Source organism: Podarcis vaucheri (genome assembly GCF_965113315.1).
Source record: "Podarcis vaucheri genome assembly, chromosome: 12".
Classification (NCBI taxonomy): Eukaryota; Metazoa; Chordata; class Lepidosauria; order Squamata; family Lacertidae; genus Podarcis; species Podarcis vaucheri.
This window is the reverse complement of record NC_138750.1, coordinates 21,122,917-21,141,675: the sequence shown is the minus strand read 5'-3', so window position 1 is coordinate 21,141,675 and position 18,759 is coordinate 21,122,917. Positions and strand designations below refer to the sequence as shown.

Here is an 18,759-nt window from a genome sequence, read left to right as displayed (position 1 = left end):
CCTAATCTGTCATTTTGGAAGATCCATAACGCAATCATGTTAACGTCGTGGGAGCAGTTTCACAATTTAAGAGCGTGCGAGACCCTAAGAGTAACAATGTTGACACCCCTCTGTTTCTCTGCAGGGATAAATTACCATACTCAGGGATGTTGATTGGAAAAAAGCTAAGATGTCAGTGTTCATCTTTGTTTTAGACTGCAAACTGAATACCTGAAGAAGATAAAAGGGCTATATTTTAATTGTTAGGAAATCAAACCAACTGAAGCAAATTTTTGGGAGCTTGTTCCCGAGAAACATAAATAAAGCATTGTCTTGATAGGTATATGATAGCAGTAATGGGCTTCACTGGTAAATTACCAGTATTTTGGAAGCTCATCATATATTTGCACGACTTCTCTTTAAAGATTGTTGTCTTATACTGTACTTGAAACTGGATCGTATAGTGAAGAAAATGACTAGCCCATTCATAACTATGCTTTGCAATCTCCAACACCTTCCTTTACAAACAAAATCTTTACCACCCAAGAGTATTGGCTAACTGAGCACAATCTGATCTATATTGTTCACAGAGTTTTTTAACCTTGATTTAGTTCCTGTATGACTACTTAATATATACTATTCGCTGCCCCTAAAACAAAAATTCAGAATAGGTGACTTGTTTAAAAGCCCAAGGTTAATGCCAGTGGAGGTTTATAAATTCATGAAGGCAGGGAAAGACTTCAACAAAATCACTAATTCTAAGCGCATGCTTGTAGCAGCTCTGCTCAGCACAGCATAAATACACTCCATTGCCATTCCATAAGACATGGATGGGGAACCTCTTGCCAGTGGCATAGCGTGGATTGCCAGTGCCCGGGGCTGCCAGGTGGGAGGGAGGGAAACAGAGTATGTATGCTCATTCAACTGTGTAATGGTGTCCAAGTCATCCAAGAGATTGTAGACACAGAGATAAGAAAGGAAGAGTTGTTCCATTGTCTGGAGAGGTCACTTCCTGGTTCACATGAAGAAGCCGTTTTCAACAGAGCCCAGTGACGGAAGTGTGCAGCTGCATTGAAGCAGCACGGGGTGCTGAATTTTTTTGGCCCTAATAATTTTGTTCCTGGGGCAACCACCCCTGTGCCCCCTCCATTGCTATGCCTCTAGATGATGCCAAACTACAACTTCCATCATGCTGGTTGAGGCTGATGGAAGTTGAAGTCTAACCACATCCAGAGGACCACAGGCTCCCCCATCTTGCCATAAGATGTGGCTGCAGAACATCTACTTAAATTCTCTTTCTGGTTCAAGCATGAGTGATAACAAGCAAACTCCCCTATGATGAAGTCTTTAAGCAGAGGCTTGACAACCATATGTCAGGAGGTCTTTAAGCAGAGGCTTGACAACCATATGTCAGGAGTGCTCTGATGGTGTTTCCTGCTTGGCAGGGGGTTGGACTCGATGGCCCTTGTGGTCTCTTCCAACTCTATGATTCTATGATTCTATGATTCTATGATTCTAAGTTAGGTTAAGCCTGAGCGTTTCAACACAATCTCAAGAGGTGAAGTTGCCGGTAAGAGCAACTGCTTAGCATCAATCTCCTACCAAGTTTACTTTGGTAAGTGCTGTCTGGAGGGCAAGGGATGCAGGTGGCGCTGTGGGTTAAACCACAGAGTCTAGGACTTGCCAATCAGAAGGTCGGCGGTTCGAATCCCCGCGACGGGGTGAGCTCCCGTTGCTCGGTCCCTGCTCCTTCCAACCTAGCAGTTCGAAAGCACGCCCCAAAAAGTGCAAGCAGATAAATAGGTACCGCTCCGGCGGGAAGGTAAACGGCGTTTCCATGCGCTGCTCTGGTTCGCCAGAAGCGGCTTAGTCATGCTGGCCACATGACCCAGAAGCTGTACACCGGCACCCTCAGCCAATAAAGCGAGATGAGCACCGCAACCCTAGAGTGGGTCATGACTAGACCTAATGGTCAGGGGTCCCTTTACCTTTATCTAGAGGGCAGAGCCAGCATCCTTGGGCATTTGCCGGGACCCCAGCAGATAACTTGCTGGCACAGACTGCTTTCATTTTCTGCTACTGCTCCTGAGATAGCATTGCTCTGGGGCATCGTGGAACGCTAAAATGGTAGGTAGCTGTCAGCCGCCACAGCCAAGTAAGTTTAATGGGACTCTCTTGACGTTGAAGGGGACCCATCACACCTAAAGGCCTGTGATGAAACAACTAAGTAGGTTTACAAAATTCCACAATATAATGCATACTGGATTAGTTCAATCTAAGAATAGATTGGGATGAATATTTTATGTTGTTTATGTCTGACTTTTCTTTTTAATGTACTAATATAACTTTACTGTTAAAAATAGATTTTTAGAGGCAATGCGATAACAAGTACAGGGGCAGCCAACTTGCTGCCCTCCATAATCAGGCCCAGCCGGCATAGACAATGGTTGGGGATGATGGGAGTTCTAGTCCAGCAACATCTGGAAGCCACCTCTGGTGTCGTGGATAGTGTTGGCTTGGGAGACCTGGGTTCAAATCCCTGCTCTACAGTGCTGCCAAATGGGTGACTCATTGTCATGTATTACATTTATATCTCGCTATTCTTGCAGGCATCACCCATGGTTCTCCATTCCCTTTTATCCTCACAACAGTCTTTTAAGAGTACGTAGGGATGGGTGGATCAGTTTATTTCCAACGTCTGCCCATTCATTATGTGTGCCACCCCATTTCTGCATGAATCTCTCTCTCTCTCTCTCTCTCTCTCTCTCTCTCTCAATCAATCAATCAATCATAATAATAGTTTTATTATTTATACCCCATCCATCTGTCTGGGTTTCCCCAGCCACTCTGGGCAGCTCCCAACAGAACACTAAAAGCAGAATAAAACTTCAAACATTAAAAACTTCCCCAAACAGGGCTGCCTTCTGTTTGTATTTAAATATGTATTTTAAACACAAACCTAAAATGCATTCTAATAGTAAAATATTATTTCACTGCATATTTTATCTCAGTGTACACATTTCTAACTATATCTAATCTTAAAATATACCTTTTTTTAAAAAAAAGAAAAGCAATTTTGTTCTATTTTCTCTTTTGTTGAGATGCGCATTTCATTACAAAATTTGGAGAAGTAAAAAAACCAAAGGATAGTTAACATTCCAATCTGCACAGTGTTTGGGGATGGGCATAGATGAGGTACAAGCGACCCTTGTTTTGCCTGAAGGTTATGTTCCAGATCCCTGCACACATTGGTGGAGAGCGCGTGTGAGCCTGTTCTTTCCTGCCCCTTTTTGTGGCGTCTTTATGACGTTTCGGGGCTACTTCTGGGTTTGATGCCATGCACGTGTGTGCCATTGCGTGTCATTCAGACACGCCTAAATAGGTTGTTGCCTGTAATTCTATATTAGAATCCATATAAACTAATTTCCTAAATCCTCCCTAGAGCTTTGTTGGGCTGAGAGAGAGTGGCATGCCCAAGTTCATCCACACAGGTAAAAAGTAAAACACCCTTGAACGGTTATGTCCAGTCAAAGGCGACTATGGGGATGCTGTGCTCATTTCGCTTTCAGGCTGAGGGAGCCAGCATTTGTCTACAGACTGCTTTCTGGGTCATGTGGCCAGCATGACTAAACCGCTTCTGGCACAACGGAACACCGTGATGGAAACCAGAGCGCATGGAAATGCTGTTTACCTTCTCGCCGCAGTGGTACCTACTTATCTACTTGCACTGGCATGCTTTCAAACTGCTAGGCTGTTGGGACAGAGCGACGGGAGCTCACCCCGTCGTGGGGATTTGAACTGCCTGCCTTCTGATCGGCAAGCCTAAGAGGCTCAGTGGTTTAGACCACAGCGCCACCCACATCCCATTTACCTCATCCAGATAGTTCAATGGCTGCACAGGGATTTTATCCTGGACCATCCAGGTATTTGTCCAGTCCTCTAACCTTTGCTTCACCCAACATGATACTGAGCCAGTCCCTATATCTGAGATTGACCTATGTCATAGGGTTTGGTTGTAAGAGTTTTTGCCTCAAGGACCATGGGAGGGTGGTTTAGAAATATTTCAAGTAAAACAATGTATATAAGCTGGCCTGTGCACTTGAGCTCGAAAGGCAAACCAGATGGTATGTGCTGTGTATGTGCTTCACAGAGGTAAATGACTCAAATGAGCCAAAACCCCCAACATTTTCCATTTTCCTGTCATTGGTTTTCTTTCATACTCGATGTCCCTAGCCTAGTTCCATTTGAGTGGCATTTTATCAGAGATAATCTAAAAGCATGGTTGTGAATGACACGCCTTCCTTTTGATTAATTGTTTCATTCATATATTATTATTTTTTGTACCGTTTGAGGCAGCCTAGATAGGGAGATAGCCCTGGGATGCTCACTATTGTGAATCTTAATCGGTAGGGAATTGACAAAAGTGACAGAGCTGAAAGAGATTTGTACTTATCAGCTGAGACTCCCACTCCAAAAAAATAATAATTTCTAAGCAGTGTCTGCAAACGCTTGTGCCTTATCACAGAGAAGTCACTGTAGTTAATTCTGGACCACAGAACCAATTAAGGCAGAAAATAAAACATTTAAAATATGTTTATTTCTCATTTGAACTTTTTTTTTAAAAAATAGAAGTCCTAATTTAACAGATATATGATTTCCCTCAAAGTAAATTTATCTTTGATCCATTTCCACCCCACTATTCCTAAACATCACAATTTTGATAAGTGAGGGGAAATCCCAGTATTGTGTTTGGCTATTTAATCTTGGATTAGCTTCTCAGAGCTTTGTTTGTCTTTTTCTATCTAGGATAAACTTTACCTTGTAGTAGTTTTGTCTCATACCTGGTGCCAGGGAATAGCAGGAAATAGGAAAGAGTGACCAAAACAAAGGACACTGAAATTCTTTGGGCAAAATATGGAAGGAAGGAGAGACACTATATGGCATGTCCAAAATGGCTGGAGGCTTCTCACTCTTTTTACAGCTTCTAACATATGATACTCATATAACAACATGTGGAAAATCATGGGGGAAAGACATCATTAAGCATCACTAAAATATAACGTGCCAGTAACTGACATTAGGAAATTCGAGACTGGGGATAGGTTTGGTTCATGTAAGAACGCTATATTTTTATACAACTTGTATGAAAAGACTGGGCCTCCTTCTTCCTCCCATGTAAAACATGGGTGCTCGCTGACTGCAAGGGTGCTGATAGGGGGCTGCAGGTGGTACATACCTGTCTTGCCCTCTGGACCATGGGTAGGCAAAAGACCCGGGGGCCAGATCTGGCCCAATTGCCTTCTAAATCCGGCCCACGGACAGTCTGGGAATCAGTGTGTTTTTACATGAGTAGAATGTGTCCTTTTATTTAAAATGCATCTCTAGGTTGTTTGTGGGACCTGCCAGGTGTTTTTACATGAGAAGAATGTGTGTTTTTATTTAAAATGCATCTCTGGTTTATTTGTGGGGCATAGGAATTCGTTCATTTCCCCCCGCTTCAAAATATAGTCCGGTCCCCCACAAGGTATGAGGGACAGTGGACCGGCCCCCTGCTGAAAAAGTTTGCTGACCCCTGCAGTCTGGACATTCGGCAGCAGGGGGAAAACAATTTTGAATACGTCTATGCTTTTCTGTTTTTTCTTTTTCTTTTTTGAAAAAACCATTTCCTTCCCATTTGGAACAATAGGCAATGGACTATACCACTTTCAGTGTGGTGTAGTGGTTAAGAGCGGTGGACTCGTAATCTGGGGAACTGGGTTCGCTTCCCCGCTCCTCCATATGCAGCTGCTGGGTGACCTTGGGCCAGTCACACTTCTTTGAAGTCTCTCAGCCCCACTCACCTCACAGAGTGTTTGTTGAGGGGGAGGAAGGGAAAGGAGAATGTTAGCCGCTTTGAGACTCCTTCGGGTAGTGATAAAGCGAGATATCAAATCCAAACTCTTCTTCTTCTTCCTGTGGTGGGCATAGTTTTCTTCCAGGTTAGGGTGCATGCCAGGGGATTTTGGATCCATGCTCTGCTCCTGCACACCCTTAATCTGTCCATGGACACCCTTCTTTTGTGCCCCTTGAACCAGCATTTTGCATCTGGTCCCAACTAAAGTTCTAGCAAGCAAAGGAATGAACAAGCAGAATCAGGAAGTTTGTATCCGAGATATAAATGTGCAATCCATCAGTTTCTTATAGGCACTAATCCTCCACAGTACCCCGCCCTGCCCTGCAAAAAGTGCTCCAATTATATTGGTGTAGGAAACACAAGCTGATTTGCATGCCTCTTACCTGGCGGTGTATACTGATCTGTTCTCATTTTAATGAATGGATCCGTGTCGGTACACTGTTCATGCAACACACTACAGCGGTGAATGTTATACTGGATTGGAAGAACCGTAGACTTGAGTATAGCAGGGGTTGGGGGACCCGTGTTTCACTGCCCCCAGCATTGCTGGACTGCAACTCCCTTCATCTCTGACCATTGGCTATACTGGCTGGGACAGATGAGAGATGGAGTCTATCAAAATCTGGAGGGCTATGCACCTTTTACAATCCTGGAGTACACAGGGGGGGAAAGACACGGGGGGTGGACTTACAGAAGACAACAACTCACAATTGACTAAAAAATGCTTTAGTTTTCTTTTTCAGATGAAGGCATGGTGTATATTCGCAAAAGAAAATTGCAGTGCTTTTTCCACCCTGATCACTAAAAAAAGGTCCAGACCATTCATTCAAGCAACATGTCCTTACTGTCCAATCTATTCTGTTTTAATTAAAATTTCTTTTCTATCATCTGAAGTTGAAATGAGAAGTTATAGTCAGCTTGTTAAGATATTTTTGTCATTGAAATATGTGAATTATATACTAGACGTTGCAGCATCAGATTTACTTCATAGAGAAGCCTGTATTTAGCTTGACTTCTACCCCTGGTTCTGTTGCGATAAATAGATGTTGGCAGTGCATGATAGATGTAAAGTGAATAATAATTTAATTGTCATTTTAGGGGGTTTTTTAGAAACAGCTGTAAAATCCCAGAATGACAATTTTGCTTCAAATAAATGAGGCTGATCATAGTTGTTACAAATTCAAATGTGATAAGAGCCAATTACTGAAAATTCACGTGATTGTTCAGAGCACTTAGATATATGACAGTTTAAGTAAACACTAGAGACTGAAACAACTCCATTAATTGCAGCTCTGCATTTCAGCACATGGTTAGCTGTCCCACTAATATTCACGTAGAGTACCGGTATTTAGAAGGGAAGTAACTTAACAAGGCATCCTTTAATACAGGTATGAGGAATCTGTGTCGCTTCAGCTATGGGGACTCCAACTCTCATTGACCCCAGGCAGCATGGAATTATGGGAATTGTAATCAAAGAACAACTGGGGGTCAACACAGTTCCTACTCCTGACTTTAATGCATCACCTATGCTTAATAATGCTTAACATTTGATTTCTACACACACACACACACACACACACACACACACACACACAATTTCTACACACACACACATTTATATCCTGCTTTCTCCCAGTGCAGGACCCATGGCAGCTCACAACATAAACTGGGGAAAAAATACAGTTAAAAAAACACTGATTGCTTTTTAATAACAGATAGGTAGCTGTGTTGGTCTGCCATAGTCAAAATAAAAAAATCCCTTCCAGTAGCACCTTAAAGACCAACTAAGTTAGTTCTTGGTATGAGCTTTCGTGTGCATCTGAAGAAGTGTGCATGCACACGAAAGCTCATACCAAGAACTAACTTAGTTGGTCTTTAAGGTGCTACTGGAAGGGATTTTTTTATTTTGCTTTTTAATAAACATTTTTAAAAGCAATTAAATAAGTCATCGTACTGAATAAGAGGCAATGAATCAGTCACTATCCCTGTTGTCTTTTTGGCAGCTACTCTTTCAACAAGCCTTTTAAAGTTGAGGTTTGAATTCTAATTGTTTTCAATATGTTTTTATTTATTTATTTTTGGCTTGTTGTTTACACCCTGGACCCCTATGGGAGGACGGGCTGCATAACAAGCAAGCAAGCAAACAAACAAATGGTGTTCAAGGCCCTTCACATTCATTATTGTCCTGCCATCCTTACAACAATCCTGCTGTGAAAGTCAGTACTATTATTGCCCTTATTGCAGATGAGGACTGAGGTTCAGAGACAGTGGCTTGTCTAAGACCACCTAGGGAGCCAATGACAAGATTTGAACAAAGAAATTTGTGCTTTTTAGCCAGTAGAGAATTCCACCCCCTCCAAAAAAAAAAAAAAAAAACCCAATAACAACACAGAAAGGGGAGCAGAAATTGTTGTTGTTTGCCTATTTGTCCATGTCTAGAACAGAAATCAATAAATGCCTTACTTCCCAATTTGCATGGGTTTCCTTTGCGTTGAAATTAATGGTGTGCCATGATGTAACAATTATGTAATGAAGTATGTGTTTAACTACATTTTGCCAGTAGATTGAGCAAAAAAGAATTGGATAAATGTGGAAGAGAAAAAATGTTGAATCACTGCCCTTTCAATCATTAAAAACACAGCATATTAATAATGAACATACAAAATCACTATGCCTGGGTCTCTCTAATGGTATGGAAAAGAAGAGCAATCTAGGCTTTCCCCAATGTCTTCACTACTAATTCCCTTACAAGCATACCCCATGACTGCCATGGCAGCTCAATGGGCTGAGAGGGGTTACTTGTGGGCTCAAATATTTTTTTACGTGGCAGGGAATCCAGTCCGCACTGAACAATTGAGTATAAATGTAGGTGTGATGGACACCTGAGCTAGAGCAGAGTCGAGTGATGCAGCGCCTCAGAATGCTGGAGCCGCTCGCTCTCTGATTGGCTGCTATTCTGCCAGAGTGCTGGAGCTGCTCTCTGATTGGCTATCGAGACCTCTAGCTGGAGGCGGGGTGGAGCCTGAACTTTGGGAGGGAAAATAAAAGGAGCAGTTTCTGAGAGAGAGTTCAGATAGTTGAAGGGGGTGAGTTGGTTCTGGTCTGTGCGCAATATCCACTCTGAGGAAAATACCTGCAGCTAGAGAAAGGAGTCTCTGAGCTTATATTGGAACACTTATATAGTGTTCAGTGTCATGGGAGAGTATTCTGACAGGAGTTAACTGGGAGGCTGAGTTTGAGCAGAAGAAGTAGAAGCTGTGAGGTTACAGTCTACTTAGGTCTCATTTCAGTCAGGAGATGAGAGATCTTTCAGAAAAAGAAGAATTTCAAACCAGTTAAGAGGGGTGTGGGGACCCCCTGGTCTGTTACACTGCTAGAAGTACCTCAGGAGTGTGATTATTAAAAAGTTGGGTAACTGATGGAAAATAACCACCTTGGTTAGGAACCAAAGTATTAAGCTGTGCATTGAGCTTGTTTAAGAACAAAAGCATCAAGCTGTATAAAACCTATACAACAACTAAGTTAAGGAACGGAAGCAAAAAGTCCAAATGAGCTAAGCGTTTACCATCTAGTCTAGAAACCTGTAACATCTAACTGAAGTGTAAGCAACTGAAGCTTGTAACATCTACTATATTCAGTATAAATAACTGTTTCCTGAAATAATTTTTTATCTCCTGACACAGTCTTTGTTTTTATCAACTTCGTGCTGTAAAACAAACCTTTCTTATTTGTTCAACTTCTACCTGAGTCTTACAAGTATCTAAGTTTACCCTCACACAAAAACAAAAAGGTAATCCGTGGTGGTTATTAAAGAGGATATATAGAAAAACCGCATGCAAAATAAAATACAGGGCAGAATGGAAATTGATGCTGTCTTACATCCTTATTAGCCAGCATCCTAAGCCATTTCTGCTGTATACCAGCTTCCCCACTTCTTGTGTATAAATATAGATTACTACACACACATTACTGAATGCATGTATTTCCCACTTCAGCGGAATTAACTGTTGTACAGTACAGTGGAATATGGACCATTTAGTAAAGTTTCCCCCAAATGTTTGCTCTAAAGGACATTTAGACCCTCTTGGCACCTTTTTTCCCAACTTTTGGCTGAAGAGGGCAGCCTTTCATCATATTTTTGGAACTACCGTAATCTGAAATGGTTACTGTGCATTGTGAATATTTTTTGCACTTCACACTTTGTGCAGACTGGTGCATTTTGCTGTTATTGTTGGAAAAACAGCAACAGATTACTCGTCACAAAAATACTGTTTGATAGGAATTTTGTCCCTGGATCTAAAAAGCAATGGTCATATGAAACAAACACATTATTGTCTGCATATACACAGGGCAGGAACATGCTCTCCATTGCTACCGATCTTCCTCACTTTAATTCTTTTTTTTAAACCCTAAAATGCTCTGCAGTGTCCTTTTGGAAAGATTAGTCCAGTGCAGTGTCGCTACTGTCTATAGAGTTTTATGCTATGGGCCGCCTAGGGATTCTTCCTTGAAACTTTTCAAAGCACAAATCTGCGTCTTACGATACTTCTAGGACAAGACAAATGGCTACTCCACATTTGCAATTAGCATGATAGATTTAAGGGGCTCTTAGAAGAATTTACTGCTGAGATGCATTTCTGTCGTATTGCAGGGAGGGGTGCTTGAAGAAGTAAGAATGATAGATTTTCACTGTTATTGCTACTGCAGTCCCTACATTGCACCACTTCTCCTGCAGTGACAGACAAATTTGAATGCCTGTCTAACCTTTCCCCATGTCATGATTTAGATTCTTTGACGGGCTTTGGAGAGAATAAGAATGAGCTATAGAAGGAGTGAACGTTTCAGCAAAGGAATCCAGGACTTAGTCCACCAAGGAGCTTCCATTCCTTTGAATGGCGCCTGATTGAGAGGAAAGGTCAGCAGATTGTGCCCCAGAAATATTTGGCAGTGAAACAAAGCTTCCATTTCCAATGTATTTAATGTCTCAGCTTATACCCTGCTATTCCACAGGTTCCTTGGGTTGTTTATATAGTGTGAAAATCGCAAGAAAAGAACAGAATGTGAGAAGTCTGTTGAATATTAAGTTGCAGCTACTAAGTGCACCTTGCCTTTCTGCATCAGGGTGGGGGGTGGGTGTGGGTGGTCTGGTCTGTAAATTAGAAAATTACCAGTTGCTGGAAACCACAGGGACAAGGGTGCTGTTGTGTTCAATTCTTGCTTGCAGCTTTCTCATGGGCATCTGGTCAGCAACTGTGAGAACAGGATGTTGGACCAGATGGGCCATTGACCTGATGTTAAAATCATTTTGCAGGTTGTTGTTCAGATTAATTGAATGCCACGAAACCGAGTGAATTGTATTATGTATAATTTTTAGGCTGCCCAATGAAACTGGATAGTGTAGCTGTCTTGAAAAAATATCAGTTGGAATCCTAGAATCATAAAATTGTAGATTTGGAATCCTAGAATCGTAAAATTGTATATTTGGAGGGTCATCTAGTCCAGTGTTTTTCAACCGCTGTTCCGCGGCACACTAGTGTGCCGCGAGATGTTGCCTCGTGTGCCGCGAGATGTTTCCTGGAGGGAGGCGGGCGAGTCGGGCGGCGAGAGGCGGGGCGGCGGTGGCGAGGAGAGGCCGCCCAGCGCAGGGCTCTCGCCGTCTGCCTGCCTGGCTGCCTGCGAGCTCGGCGGGCAGCGCCTCCGTCCACAGCGCCCGCCTCGCGGCTCTCATTCCCTGCCCCTGCCAAAGCTCACCCAGCCAAGCCGCGCTCTCCTTCCTGCCTCGCTTTGATGCCTCCTCCCCCCCACCCCCAAAGCTTGGAGGTTCCCCGGCAAGGGGGAGGGAAAAAAATTGAAACTTACACTTTCGTGCGTCCCTCCCGGCGTGACGCTGCGCGCTGACGTCACGGGGCTGTAATGGTGGTGTGCCTCGAGATTTTTTTCATCAAACAAGTGTGCCTTTGCCCAAAAAAGGTTGGGAAACACTGATCTAGTCAAAACCCCCGCAATGTAGAAATCTCAACTAAAGCATCTATGTCAGATGGCCATCCAACCTCTGATTAAAAATATGTACTGAAGGAGAGTCCACAACCTCCTGAGGGAGTCCACTCCACCGTCCAACAGCTCATACTGTCAGAAGGTTCTTCCTGATGTTTAGTTGGAATCTCCTTTCTTGTAAGTTGAATCTATTGGTTCTGGTCTTACCCTCCAGAGTAGGACTATCACTGTGTTGCCATCTTATTTTATATGAGGTTCTATTTATTTTTGTAGCTTGTAAGGCAGATGGGAAAAGTTGTGGCCATATAAGCAAGTGTATTGGCCGTGCGGCTCTGAGGAACAATCAGCAAAAATATGTGGCATTGAAATTGATGGGAGTTAGTCACTTGCAATCCTATCCATGTCTACTCTGAAGTAAGTCCTGCTGAATTACGTCTGAGGAAACATGCATATTATTTCTTAACTGTGAACTTACCCCATGGATGCTTCTTTGTTTACCTGTTTAACGAGAACCCATTAGAATTGTTGTAATGTGATCATTGCAGAGGCTCATGTAGCCAGTTGAGACAGTGTGGCAGTGTAGAAGATTGTCTACTCAACCCTAAAATATCATTGACGTTTAGCAACTCAGACGTGATTCATTGGAATACTGGAAGTTGCCTTATACCAAATCAGCCCTTATATCAAATCATTTGCCAATCTAGTAGAAATGGATGAATTCGTCGATTTCCCCCCAACCTAATGTGCAGTTCACCCCATATCCACACCGCATATACACCCCCCAAAAAAAAATTTCATGGAAATGTGTATGCATTTTAAAGCACAGTTCCACCGATTCTTTCACACAATTTTACCCAGTTTTTGGAAGTACCATTAACTACCTCTAGTCATGTAGTTCTGGGACTTCATATTCACTAATATATGTGTTTTTGTGAACATTTTTGGGTAGGAAAATTGCATCACAAAATTTGGAGAAGCTTGAATGTCAAAGGATACCTCAGTTTCAGTTTGTGTATTGCTTTGGGAAGTGCAAATGAGAGAGGACTAATATCTCCTCCATCATCAACGTCTAGTTCAGTATTGTCTTTGTTGACTGAGAGGGACTCTCCAGACTTCTAGCCAGGGACTGAACCTGAGGTATTGTGATTGGATAAACAGATGCTCTACCACCTGGGCTTTCCCTGCCGATAGCAATATCTTTGTTTTATTTTATGAAATGAAAGACCCACAAATATGACCATAACCTCCTGTCTCATTTTCTATTTTGCTTTGAATAAAAATGGTGTACTAAATAATCTTGCTTTCAAATGAAATGTAATACCTTAAAAAGGAAAAGAAAGAACAGAAGTCTGAAAATGCTAATCAATAAATCTTGACAGGAATTCAACCAGTCTGAGGATTTTTTCCTCCCCCCCCCCCTTTATCCCATCAGTATAAATGATTTGAACATCTCAATGGTTATTTGCTGGTAAAAAAAATTCAACAGATATATAACATATCTGTAGATCTTCATTGCCAATGAGATGCTATACTCCCATAAATCCATTCATTATACTCAGACCATCAAAGCTCATCCCCGCAGCTCCATAGAGACTGAACTGATGAATTTTGATGGAATAAGTATAATGAATGGATTTTTAAAAAAATGACTGGCATATCTGTATCTGTTCCAGCCTTTTCTTGTTGCACTGATTCCTGTAAAACGAAAGTTATCTTTGATATTACTGCCCACAATAGTACCTTTTCCTTTTAACCCCTCCTCAGTACTTTATATACAACAGATAAGTCTGAAATAGATGTGTACCAATGTATACATGCTAAGCTTCTTCATACATTGGTCAAATCACAGTAGTAGTTTTGGCAGCTGCGGCTGCTGAACATGCCATGATGGTGCAATGTGAACAGTGGTTTAAATTACACAGTGCTTGGCCTCATGTCTTGAGGAGCACATCCACCATGTTCTGAGATAAGGATGCTGGGTGCACTGGGTTAAAATAGCAACCCCAGAGAGGTTGAGTGTATGACTTGTTGCGTCATTCACTCTCCCATTGGTTTAGGAATGTAGAGATGGGTATAATAGTCTCTAGGGCATTGCTTTCATTAGGTCTTGTTGCATGTCCTGATGCTGTCCTGTTTGTTGTCAGGATCTGACTCTGAATCTGTGAGAGTCAGGGGAAGAGACTGAGTTGTTGTTTTTACACAGCAGAGTTAGCTAGCACACTGATAGTGTTAGTAGTTCTCTCTGTATATATGTATCTTTACTTTGAAGACCGGAATAAAGGTATATAGTAAAAGGTAATGGTAATGGACCCCTGGATGGTTAAGTCCAGTCAAAGGTGACTACGGGGTTGTGGTGCTCATCTCTGCTTTCAGGCCAAGGGAGCCGGCGTTTGTCCACAGACAGCTTTCTGGGTCGTGTGGCCAGCAGGACTAAACCACTTCTGGTGTAATAGGACACTGTGAGGGAAACCAAAGTGCGCAGAAATGCCGTTTACCTTCCCGCCACAGCGGTTTATCTACTTGCACTGGTATGCTTTCAAACTGCTAGGTTGGCAGGAGCTGGGACAGAGCAATGGGAGCTCACCTTGTCATGTGGATTCGAACCATCGATCTTCCGATCAGCAAAACCAAGAGGCTCTGTGGTTTAAACCACAGCGCCACCCATGTTCCCTTGGTCTATAATAGATAGCAGCGATTAGCTTTGTCTTGAGTCTGGAGACAATAAACACCTTTTTACTTTGAACTGTGCGGGAGGGGAGTTTTTCCGTTAACCAGGGACTCTGGAAGAAGGACTTTGTTCCTGCTTTTCTGGAAGTCACATTTTTTTCTACACACCGCAGTATTTTCTTAAAACAATCTCTGAAGGAATCTACTTTTTTCCCAACCATCCAGCTCACTGTTTAAACATTCTTTTGTATTCTGATGGTTTCATTAGTAAGGAGCTGTCTGGAGCTTTTTAAATTTTTATCTTTTTAATTAAAGTAATTTGGATTAAAGGGAGGCAGTTGCCATATTAATAATTCCGTAATACAGCAGTATTTTACACTAATAGTGGCTTCAAGGCCTTTAGTGCTTATAAAAGACAGTATATAATGGAGCCTTGGTATAAAATGGAATGAAGCGTATGAGTGCCTTTTTAAATTTCAGGAAAAATAGCAACAAGAAAACAGGTTATTACAAGTGGATTAATGTGTCTGCTTCCTGAACTACATTGCTGCTTTTTGCAGTGTCAACTGGAAAGCTCTATTCCCCTCACAGAACGACAATTCCCAGAGTTCCCTGGGAAGAAGGACTGATTGTTAAACCACTCTGGAAATTGTAGCTCTGTTGAGGGAACAGGAGTTCCCTAACAACTTTCAGCATCGGCAAGCCATGACTGTTTGAAGTGGTATCATATCATAGTGGTTTAAATGGATGGTGCAAATATGGCCCCAATAAAAGGGCCTCAGAGCAAGGATTTTTCTCACCCTACTCCTTCATATGTGTTTCAGTCAATGTGTAATGAGATTTAAGAAGCATCTCTGTATCTGGGCTATACTTTGGTTTTATTCCTGAATGGCTGTGGGGCAGACAGTTTATCTGGAAATAAGGTAACCTAGTAAGCAAGTTCTATACCTGCTTCCTGGTTATGGATGGGGGAGAAACTCAATTCAGTTCACATTTAAAGGCAAACCTACCTTACTCACAACAAAACACAGCAGTCCTTTGAAATTCTCCAGATTTTGCAGTGCAGTTCGTTAGCTAAGTGATGTTTCTACAAATGCACATATTAGGGTAAAGTTTGCATAAACATGCAAACGTTGGCATTAAATTAGGTGAATAGCTTTACAAAAATGTATGCGGTATTTGTATAAATACTGGTGAATTTTCATGAGGAGTTTTAAAATTAATTAAAAAATTGCAAACTCGTGGAAATGTGGAGCACCAAATTTAAGATTGGGGAAAAGGAGAAACGGAGGACTGAAATTGACTGATTTATCCATCCCTATTTCATATTGGTAGAATTTTCTTTTCCTTTAATAACATTGCTCCCACTTACTGGGTCTTACGTTCCCTCCTCCAGCCTACCAGGCACCTCTCGGTGCACATTGAAAGCAGGCCATAGTGTCATCTTCCAAATATCCATGGCTTAATCTTACTCTTGGTGGATTAAAACTGTCACTTGTGTTTTGATCATCTATAAAAAGGTACCGAGCATGTAGATTCAGTGAAGTGGTCTATTCCTGCACTACCAGTTTCCCCCCACACCAACAGACCTATCTTCAGAATGCACTTCAAGCAAGGGAATAATGCAAAACCAAAACTAGTGTCTCTGATAAATGGAAGGCAATATTTTGGTTATAGGAGGATAGCACTTGACTATGCAAGAGTGCTGCTTCCATATTGTTGAGGCCCACTGGTTACCCCTCTCTTCACAAGCACTTTGACAATATTGCCTTGATCCACTGTGTGCTGTGATCCAATAACTGTAGATTTATATTGGCCCAGAACAGTGGTGAAACCAAAGAAATCTATGAAAGCTTTTTTAAAAATTTCTTTAATGAAGGAATGGGTTTCCCAAACCCCAAAACTGACTGTGCAGGCAGTTTTTAAACTGCACCAAAATCCCAATTTCTCCTTAGCTAAAATGCATAAACTTTAGCCGTTGAGCAAATGCAAAACAAGAACACAGCTCTCTCCCTTATCAGTTTGACGGCAAGACTGGCCTTGACTTTACCAGTAGAACAGACACAGACATATCTTATGTCCTGACCACAAATGACGCAGAGACCCAAGTCTGGGACGAAGTTGTTATTGTACTTCACCAGATTTTAACCTATTACAGCATTTGTAAGAATGGATTCCAAACATAATTGAATTTTTCCATGGCAAGTCTGCGTTTATATGCAAGTTATCCATGTGTTGCGTGTTTGTATAAGTCTTCAATCTAATTGTAGAAGGGAGCCGCGTTTTTATTTTTCCAGTTCATCAGTATCAGTCTTTTTGCTGTGGTAAGGGCACGGAGATCTATGGAAATCTATGAAAGCTTAATTATATCAAGCATCAGCACGGACATTGAGATACAGCTCCGAGGGCCTTCTGGTGGTTCCCTCACTGTGAGAAGTGAAGTGACAGAGGGGCTTCTCAGGAGAGGTTCCCACCCTGTGGAATGCACTGCCATCAAATATCCAAGAGTTAAACAATTATATGACTTTTCATAGACATGCTGTATTGGGAAGTTTTTAATGTCTGATGTACCTTTATGTCTTTTTATATTCTGTTGGAAGCCATCCAGAGTTGCTGGGGCAACCTAGTCAGATGGGCAGGGTATAAGAAAGTATTGTTGTTGTAGTAATAAAAATTACGTTTTTCCTTTTTTTTCAAGAGGTCCACAGCCAACAAGACTTCAAGTGCTCCCTCGTATAGCAGATGGTCAAGTTCACAGCCACATCAGGTAATATTCCTTTATACTGCTTTTTAATCATCTTTTATGTCAAAGAAAAAAATCTGTTTAATGTTATTCATGGTTGATGCCTTTTTGTGTATGCTCTTCATCTGGCCATCACGATCAATAAAATTCAAGTGGTGTTTGTGGGCCACAAAACATGAGGTACTTTGAATGGCTGGCTGAGACTGCAAGCTGTTCGTGTGCCATCACACAAATTCCTCCATGCCATCACAAACACCCGTACTAATTTGGACTGTGAAAAGACTAGTTTGGACTAGTTTCCACTGCTGCCTCCATGTGTGCTTCCTGAGAACTGGATCACCAAGCTGGAAAAAGGCTAATTGCCTCAACTCAGCTAAAGTTAGCCATGACTATGTAACACTGAATCAATGGAAAATGTTCATTGCAGGTTATTTGCATTCTATTCATTTCAAGCTCTGGTGTTAACCTGGAACAAAGTCAATGTGATTACTGTCTGCTATAGAAAACCAAAGCACTGTATAAAGCCAATCCACATTGCACTGTCTCTGCATAGTCAGGGTATACGTTTTATTACAAAATGTTGCAGGGACTTTTTAAGACACCTTATAATTAGCAACCTCGTGCATTCAATACAGAATCTACTGGAATCTATAGAACACAATTTTATAAAAGGACACTACTGTGTTTTCCAGTTGGAATTAGTTTTATATGCTGAAATTGTCAGTGGATTCCTACTGATCTGCTTAAGGCAAAGATGTAATTGAATATTGTTCTTTCATTGTACACTTGCAGCACGCTCTCGCCTGTTGATAGCAAATGCACTCAAAAATTAAAAGATGCACCTTTAACATGCCCAATTGAATCCACTTTAGAGTGCATTGTTAATTCTTGGTTGCTTTTCCTGGGAGAAAAAGATAAGCGTATATTCAAGATTATTGTTTTGGAGCTTTAAAATCCTGTTAGCAGTTGAACAGGGTTGAAAGATTAACTAGCAGGAATGTTGTTTGAAAGTAAATCTGAAGTCATTCTGCATCTATTGGAAAAGCTTTGTCCTATTATATTAAAACATGCCTGTGGTACTGCTTCTCCACCTCCAATATTATACCACATGCATTATAATCTTTCTCCTCCGTTTTGTCCTTTGTTTTATAATCTCCTTTCCCTTTTTATCTCTTTATTGTAAAACTTTATCATTAGTGTTTTGGTTCTAATAAGCCTATAGACTTGCCTGGTGGATATTAAAATGCCAGTACCACCAGTGGAGAGAAAAAAGAAAGTGTTACAGCTATGTAAAGAAATCCCAAGGCACAATTTTCTTTTTATGCTAGGGCTCAGCAAAACATTTATATTAGATCATAGATTGTATTCCATGTGGTCCTCTAAGGGTCTTTGTTGTTTACTTACACATTTAGAAAATAGTTTTCCAAGAACAAACAAGATTATGGCGCCAATTCATATTGTCTGCATTTTCTTTGCCTCACGC

At 41.5% G+C, this 18,759-nt stretch overlaps 1 protein-coding gene across 4 annotated transcripts in view; it reads left to right on the top strand.

Moving 5' to 3' along the window:
• Nucleotides 1–18,759, top strand: part of RBMS3 (RNA binding motif single stranded interacting protein 3) — a gene marked incomplete at its 3' end in the record, with an annotated part of 779,945 nt that overhangs the window by 97,410 nt on the left and 663,776 nt on the right. For 3 of the 4 annotated variants that reach the window (XM_082193455.1, XM_082193456.1, XM_082193457.1), the window contains exon 2: nucleotides 17,232–17,300. In XM_082193455.1, the coding sequence (XP_082049581.1) occupies nucleotides 17,232–17,300 (69 nt within the window). Of the gene's footprint in view, nucleotides 1–8,949; nucleotides 8,967–10,658; nucleotides 10,788–17,231; nucleotides 17,301–18,759 lie in introns of those variants that run through there. The other variant, XM_082193458.1, reaches the window with a different exon arrangement.